This window comes from Ziziphus jujuba, chromosome 8 (genome assembly GCF_031755915.1).
Source record: "Ziziphus jujuba cultivar Dongzao chromosome 8, ASM3175591v1".
NCBI lineage: Eukaryota > Viridiplantae > Streptophyta > Magnoliopsida > Rosales > Rhamnaceae > Ziziphus > Ziziphus jujuba.
The window spans coordinates 7,522,470-7,531,435 of NC_083386.1; the positions used below are offsets into that span (position 1 = coordinate 7,522,470).

The 8,966-nt window shown below is 32.9% G+C and overlaps 1 protein-coding gene across 3 annotated transcripts; it reads right to left on the reverse strand.

Annotated features, from left to right (window-relative positions):
* Window positions 1-108: 108 nt before the first annotated feature.
* Window positions 109-1,502, reverse strand: LOC132805002 (uncharacterized). 3 transcript variants are annotated; one of them, XM_060819644.1, is made up of 3 exons: window positions 1,004-1,502; window positions 794-895; window positions 109-683 (listed from the first exon to the last, which is right to left on the reverse strand). In XM_060819644.1, exons 2-3 carry the CDS (start codon window positions 845-847, stop codon window positions 249-251), a joined length of 489 nt encoding a protein of 162 aa, XP_060675627.1. In that variant the 5' UTR covers window positions 848-895; window positions 1,004-1,502; the 3' UTR covers window positions 109-248. The 3 variants fall into 3 exon arrangements, with proteins under 3 accessions (XP_060675627.1, XP_060675628.1, XP_060675626.1); XM_060819645.1 differs by having other exon boundaries at window positions 794-882; window positions 1,004-1,089; XM_060819643.1 differs by having other exon boundaries at window positions 794-1,502.
* Window positions 1,503-8,966: the final 7,464 nt, after the last annotated feature.

Sequence of the window (8,966 nt, forward strand, 5' to 3'; positions counted from 1 at the left end):
AATCATTTTGCCGACGAAAGTGAGTTTTGTTGGCAAAAGTATTTCCAATTTTTTTAAAAAATTTTTTGCAAAATATGGTGGATGAAAGTTTTTATCAACCTGAATATGTTTTATCAACACAAATATGATACAAATTTTCATATTGTACAGAAGTAAGTGAACAAAAGAGAGAATTCTTTAATTTTATGAACATACACGTGAATAAAAATCCAAAAGCTACCACAATAAAATGAAAATATCCATCTTTGTCAACAAGCAGCTGATGGAGGGGGTGGAGGTGGTGGAGGAAAATGAATAGATGTACCATAACCAGAGCAAGAGTGCTGTACCATAATTTGTCGTATAAACTTTCTCATTTGGCTCATATCTTCTTCATATTTTGACATCCGTTCTTCATTTTGTTGCCTGTATGAGTCATATTCTTCTTTTAAAATTGTCATCCATTCTTCACTTTGTTGCCTATATGAGTCATATTCATCTTTCAAACTTGACAATCGCTCATGCAAAGCAGTTGCACCTGGTGATGGTTGTCTTTTATGAGAATATGAGGCTGGTTTCGGACCATATCCCATGCCGAGTATATATCCAGCTGTAGTTCCTAATACTTCATCAACAATCACATTCTCATCCACCGATTCGAATCCTTCCTCACGTAGTTGTGAACATCTTTGATGCATGTCCTCCTACAAAAAACAAAAATTCATATGAATGTATTATTCACTTAGAAAATTAAGAATTACAAGTAAGGTGTTTCTTAGTTTGGAAGGAGAAATGTAGAAAATTATTTACATACATATCTTTGTCGAGCTGTCTCATTGATCCAACATTTTTTATCATGATAATGCATATCATGAAAAAATTCCACCCTTCCTTATGTTTGTCCTTCAAGAAAATTCTGTTGTTCATAAAAATGTTATGTACAGAAAATTAATAAACAAGCAAATTGCCAATTTTAAATGTTATACAGAGAATTTTGGACAAAAATATACATGTATATATATACCTTTGATTTTTCCTGAAGATGATATAAAAAGGGTTTCGATCCTCCATAATGACTATAAGGCACATTTTCATGATTTTTTTTGTTTACTTGTGAACGGTGCTGCACATGTTACCTTTAATCAATTTGAAAGTATAATGTAATAACCGTAAATATAATAAAAATTAATCACGTATACAAGATATTTTGGGTTGGTGCCAAAGAAATCACATAGTCAATGCCAATCCACTTCCTTTACACCTAAGGGAGGAGTAGATTGTTTAACTTCTTCGATAGTCTCAAACTCCAAAAAGCGAATATGAAGTCTATGACGAAAATCACTATATGCTTTGCCCATTAAAGTATTGACATAGTTAACATATCTCTCATCTTCTCGGTCAATATCAAACTTAAATTGCAAAAAGAATAATAGAAGTATAGATGCTTAGAAATATCCAATAACACTTAACACCAGCAACAACCTTAGATGCTTAGAAAATCCAATAGCACTTAGAACCATTAGCACTTATCTATATGTAGACATTTCAGTATATATATATATATATATATATATGTATATATATAATATCCAATAACACTTAACACCATCAACAACCTTAGATGCTTAGAAAATCCAATAGCACTTAGAACCATTAGCACTTATCTATATGTAGACATTTCAGTATATATATATATATATATATGTATATATAATATATATATATACACATACACTTCCAACAGAACCAATATAAATTAGTTAGCATTTAATATTGGCATAAAGATGAAGTATATTTTGCGAAGATTTACAAACTAGTAATGCAGGAAGAGAAGATTTTAAAATGCATATAGAAGAATAATTAATGAAATAGGCATTAGCAGCACTAGCATAGGACCTCATAGATGAGTAGCCTTAATAGTTAGAAAACATAGAGGAAAATCCAAAATGGTTATGAACCTGTAAAAGATCTCTGATTCGTTTTCTTTCATTCTCACCAATCTTCGTCCATGCTTCAATGTGTAGAGGAGCATGCTTTCTTACTAGATAACCACACTCACTTGTTAATTTACTTGAAATCTCCTTGTTCGTGGGTCTCCCAATGTCATAATCGAGTTCCATCGTTAACCTCCCCATAGTTGCAACCATAGCTGCAGTTCCTTTGCCAATAGTCCCTCCTTTAACATTTTTGCTTTGCAAATTGGATGCTGAAAATATGCAATAGCAAAACAAGACATTTATGTACATAATATAGACTTCTTAATACTAGTTTAAGCATGTATTTATAGTCACTGATATTAAACTACTACTGCAGGAAATGGTAAGGCTTGGTCCTTCTTGTCTAAGTTAGTAACTCTGGAATTTCTAAGGCCATACTTTCTGCTTATAAATATGGATATATATATCTATTTATTTATTTATTTATTTTGTGCTTTGGAGTAAAATATACATATATATATATATATTTAGTTTGCATCTGTCCATGTGGGTATTGCAATGGGAGTTTTGGATCAGCTGTATTTTGCAAGTATAATTATAAGATGCCTCCTTTTCATGATAATATGGCCATGAAAGAGCACCTCAAGTTCTGGGCTTATGCAGTGGCCTGCACTGTTAGATAAATAACTAATTAATTAGGCTCTGCTTCAAGAAGATGCAGAAACCAGCTAGCTAGGCTCTCTAACTTCTTAATTAAGAACTCAACCTTGCAGAAATTGTCTCAAACTAGCTCACTTAAGCTAGCTAGCTGCTTATATCTATCTCTATCTCTCTATGTTTGTCTGATCTAGGAATTTACTTATAGTTATAATATTATATAAATTTGACAAGGTGTCAGAGACCAAATGGTATAATTAAATTCAAAGCTTGTTTGAGTAAAGTAAAAAATTAAAAAAAAAAAATGCATATATGGAAGTTTCCTGTTAATTTCAATCATATGAATCTATAAATAATTACTATCAATTTTATGTTTGACAAAGTTTTTGCATGAACAGTATCCTGGAAAATTGATAATGCTTCTGAACAATTCCAACAAGCTTACAATTCTAGTTGTGTTCTACTAGTTTACAATTCTCTTAAGTCCATTTATGTAGATTCTATCAAAGAATAAGAAAAACGAATGTAATCATCCAAACTCCTGTAGATTCACATGTAACTTTCAATTAACTTTTCTACTTTTGACAGCAATGATGATTAGTCACATAGAGCCCTTCAATGTTTTTTTTTTTTTTCTTTTTTTTTTGACCTGCTTTGAAAAGCCATGAAGCAAAATAAAATAAAACCGGTAGCTTCTGGTCTATATCTACTTCCTGGCTGCTACAGTACATAGTCATTATCATTAAAGCAAAAAGACCAATGGTTGTACTAGTCCCACAATGCTAAGCGCCAAACACTCGGTCTATTTATCAGAGAAGCATCGTTAGGGAAACTTCATCCAACACTTTTCAGGAAAAGTTGAACAAAGTTATCAATTTTTGCTGGTACCAAATTCAGTTAGCATGCTAGCCTACCAAATGAAAAATACCAAAACCACTTCACATGCATGTTCTGTTCAATGAAATACACAGACTCAAATTTTTTGGTTTTCTATATCATGAAACTCTATGCAGTGACTATTCATGATTGGCAGCTTTGCAGCAAAAAGATGACACATTTTCATTTATATGTATATGTATATAGTCTCAATTCGAAATATGGTGATGGTGCAGAAGATAAACTTGCTTGCTTGCGAAGTAAACATGAAAGATGCACATATACTAAATTTTAAGTGTACCTGTGCTCCTATGAAGACTAGGACATGTGCTGGATGAAACAGATGGAGCAGCTGAAGCAGGAGGAGCAGATGAAGGGGATGGAATTGATGAGCTCGGTTCTGATATGCTAGGTGTCGGAATGATCGGAGTTGATGGAACTGCATTAATATCCCCTGATTCGCCACGACTACAACCACATCCACGGCCACGGCCATGCTCATGGGCACCAACTCAAGAATGACCACACCGTAACTTATACATCTAATTGAATATATGATATTCTGCTTATAATGAAAGGGATACATGATAAGGAAGCAAAGTATAACACATAAGATTGAAGTAAAAGTATGTACTCAACTGTTAAACACTTTTTTTTTATTATTATTAGCAAAATCCACTTAGTCTGTGTTTGGAAGCAACAAACATACTGATCGGTCAAACATAGGACATTAGTGTGCTTTTACAACTTGGACAACTAATTTAACCATCATATAATATCCCATAATCCAAAAAACAAAAAAAACAAATACAGAAACAAAGACAAAAACAACAACCAAAAACAGAAAGGAACAAATGAAGACAACACCAGCACCACAGATCAGGTGATCAATCACTATCGTCTTCTTCTGTTAATACATGATCTTCACTGTCAGATGCAGGATTATCACCACTCATCGAATTATCACTTCCATCATCTATAAAGCCATCATCACATAAGGCTGTAACATGTCGTTCAACATATGCAACAAAGTCTAGATCAACGTCAACTCGTTGCAGCTGCAGGTCATTTAACTCATCATTAACCATCCACTCAACAGCTAATGACTCATCCTCTTGATATGCATCTAGTGATGATATTTCAACTTCATCATCCTCCTCTAACTTGTCAGGAATATCCCACAAATTTCTTTGGTGTGCCTTTTGAACAACTTTCCAATGGATCCCTAATTTAGGATCATCGATGTAGAAAATCTGTTGAGCTTGACTTGCCAAAATGTAAGGATCGCTAGTATACCACTGATGACAAATATTGATGCTTGTTAAGTGAAAATCCTTTTGCACCCATTTTTTTTAGGATTCGTATTGAACCATGTACACTTGAACACAAATGCAAATTTATCCCACTTATAATGCACTTTAACCATTGATTCTAAAATGCCATAGAAGTCTATCTCAGCCCCTTCATGTACTCCCGTACCATAACACCATTATTTTGAGTTGTTAGTCGATCATCCCATGATTTAACAATAAATCATACTCCATTGACAATGCAAGCAAGATAAATGTGCACTCGATGATCAAGCATACTTGCTAGCGAAAAAAAATCATCTGTTGCTACTGCTGCTCTTTGAGACCGTAAAGTTTCCATCTAAATCACAAAATTCCAGAGTTTGGCAAACGAACAATGCCTACAAAAAATGATATAATTACTCTCATATGACTTGAAATGATACAAAAGTACTTACACGATTTTGGAACCATGCTGGAAACGTTTCTTGTTGCCTTTGGAACAGGTTGTCACTACTTTCTTTTTCCAATTCCAACAAATGCTCACTAAAATATAGAAATAAATATGTGAAATTCATACCACCAACATTATCATAAATTGGAATATGAAGAATATATTCCAAATCTAAAGATGATATGTGCTTACTTTAAATAATCAGCTATTTCCTCGCAATTATTAAGAATATACCATTGTATTTTCTTAATTTTCTCTTCCTCCAATAGTTTTAGCTGGGAAGCACCATAAGGTTTTGCTCGCTGGTTGAAACAAGAAATACCTCCAGCTTCATGTGGAACATCAACATTTCATTCCTACTTATTAAATTTAGTCTCAATATCCCGAAAATATATTGAACAAAATGTCAACGCCTCATTCGCATTATATGCCTCTGCTATGGAACCTTTTGGTGGTGGGAATATTCTTTCCAATTTTCACAATATAAGTGCAATTCCATCTTCCAACTTCATCAAATCATTAATGGAAATTGTCTTTGCACATACTTGTTGGAAAAAACTTGATAACTCAACCAAAGGAATGCAAATATCCCATGGCAAAAATTTTAGAATGCCAATAAGAAGAAGATGTTGAAGTAAGACATGACAATCATGACTTTTGAGGCCCGTTATCTTATCATCTTTAACATTACCACTTTTAGAGATGTTTGCTACATATCTAGAGGGATATTGTATGGTGGATAAAAAATGACAAAATTCGACTCTCTCTTAGCGTTTAATGTGTATTTTGCATGAAGCTTTTACGTACCTTTGGTCACCACATTTTACTAAATGCAGCTCTTTCCTTATTCTCATGTCTTCCAAATATTTTCGAGCTTTATTGGTATCCTTTATTTTGGTATCAATGTCCAACAAGATTCCAACTATATTATCACATATATTTCTCTTAATGTGCATAACATCAAGAATATGTCTTATTTTCAAAGAGAACCAATATTCTAACTCAAAAAATATACTCCTTTTGGTCCAATTTAACTCTGCTGGTGTACGCTTATGTTTCAGACTTGGATGCTTTTCCAATTTCATCGTTTCTACACATTGCAACCGCCGCACTATATCCTCACCAGATAATTCCTTTGGTGCAAGTCAATTTTCATATTGACCATCATGTAGAAGACTTCGTCTCCAGCGATGTTCAGAAGGTAAATACCGACGATGACGCATGTAACATATTTTACTTCTCAACTTTAACGATGATGTTTCCTTGTTGCACACGGGACAAGCCATATAACCTTTTGTGCTCCAACTTAAGAGAAGTCCATATGCTGGAAAATCATTAATAGTCCATAACACTACAGCATGCATTTGAAAGATTTTACCGGTTAAATAGTCAGATATTGCCACCCCATTCCACAACTCTTTAAGTTCTTCAACCAAAGGTCGTAAATACACATCAATTTCTCTACCAGGAGATTTTGGGTCGGATATCAATAAATACATGAACATATATGGTTGTTTCATACATTTCCATGGTGGTAGATTATAAAGTGTAAGAATAACCGAGTAAATGCTATATGAACTACTGATATTTTCGAAGGGATTAAACCCATCGGATGCAAGACCAAGATATACATTACATGCATCATCCAAAAACAATGGCTACATTCTGTTAAATTCTTTCCAAGCTTCACCAGTAGCTGGATGTTGAAGCACACAATTATCAACTCACTTCTCACTATGCCACCGTATATCCCTTGACGTATGTCTCGACATATATAATCTTTGCAATCTCGGTTTCAGTGGAAAATATCTAAGTACTTTGTGTGGAATGTTTTTAACTTTATAACGACTCTCATCATATATTGGACATCTCCCTAAATCAGTATTCTCTTTCCAAAACAAAACACAATCATTTCGACATGCATGAATCTTCTCATGCCCTAATCCAAGTGCACGTAACATCTTCTTCATGGAATATGTATCTTTGGGGATATTTACACCTTCTGGAAAGGCATCACCTAATAATTGAAGCAACATGTCAAGTGATTTATTACTCCAATGGTTTAGAACCTTGAGATGCATTAACTTAACCACAAAAGTTAATGTCAAGAGCTTACAACCTGGATATAGTTTTCTTCCAGCCTCAACAAAAAGATTGTCAAATCCATTGTTATCATTTCTGATTTCCTCATTGGAAGTATTTGGCTCGACATTTTCCACATCATCTGCTTCATAAGATTGATACACATCATTCAAAATGTCCAACATATCATCATCATAATATTCATCCATATCTCCTGTTTGTTGCTCTCTAACACTCGAATTGCTCGTGGATGCCACATGTTCTTCTTCATGGAACATCCAATTTACATATAATTTAGAGAACCCATACCTATGAATAGGTTTATGTACAATCTCAATAAATTTCCAATAAGCATTAAGACAATTACAGCACGGGAAACGTGTCTTCCCCTCATCATCCAAATGTTGTTTAGCAACTTCGATAAAAGATGCTACCCCATTAACATATTCTCTAGAAAGTCGATCCAACTTTTATCCATCTATTTCATACATCAACAGATAATAAACAATCCATCCCATTTGGACATAGACATAAGCACATCTAGCTAATTCATAGATATACATATAGGTATGCTCACCATTATCAACATCCTATGGCTCACTAGCAACTTATTTTTTTTATCCAAAGGTAGCTAGAAATATCATAGTGATAATAAAGAATTGAGGATAATGATGACAAGACAAAACCATTTGAAGCTTGTCTATGCCTTTTGATTACCTATATAGAAAAAGCAATTAACAGACTTAAGTGCTTTAATATAAACCTATATAGAAAAAGCGATTACGGAGGGGGCCTAAGAGTTTAAACGTGGCATATTCCTATTCATTGTAAAAGTATATACCATTCATCCAACATTTCCTCCAATCAAAATGTGTTATCTCGCATGAAAATAAAATAAAATGGAATAAAAAGGTGTGTTATTTATTCAGCACGCAAAAAATAGAAAATAGTTTAACTTATAATTTACCTAATTCAATAAATCAACAAATAGTTTTTTTTTTTCCCTGAAAACATAAATAGTTGGATTTTAGCATTAAATTTTTAATTTTTTTGGTCAACAATAAAAAAGTAAAAAATTATGACTCATGGACTACTTTTCTGCTTTTAAGAAATATTTTCATCCATTCATGTTCCAGATTCAAGACTTTTCCATGTGATTTTGTCAAACAAATTAGTCACGTTTCATTCTATGCGTCATCATTTGATCAAGTGTAGTCTAGTCTAGCAATTAATTTGTAGGATGTATATATATTATATTATATAAAATAAGCTAGCCAACAAAGTTTGTGCATGACAATAAGGATGACATTTGACCATCTTATTTTCAATAACTTTATGTGCAAATCTTGGTTAACCAAATCTGCAGCTACCATATAATAATGTCTTATTAATAATTAGAAATACATAAATAAGAAAAAAAAATTACCTCTATATGTTTATGAACTAAACATATATATATTTTGTTTAAAAAATAAAAATAGAACAATTGCAGATTATGTTATCTCAGAGTTGAGAAAGAATGATTTACATTTGAATGGAGAGAACGATACACAACTTAATCGATGAAAGAAAACAAGACATACACAGCTTGTCTATGCCTTCTTTTTTTTTTTTTTTTTTCCCTTAATAGTTAGATCCTTGCATATTATATCCGGATTTCTTTTTCTAAGTATTTTATATTTTTGTGTGTCT

Excerpts from the sequence above, each read along its gene's own strand:
- LOC132805002 (XM_060819644.1), bottom strand. The coding sequence starts at position 847 with ATGCATTATCATGATAAAAAATGTTGGATCAATGAGACAGCTCGACAA. Across the intron at positions 684-793 it reads AGACAGCTCGACAAAGATAT|GAGGACATGCATCAAAGATG; the intron begins GTATGTAAATAA and ends TGTTTTTTGTAG.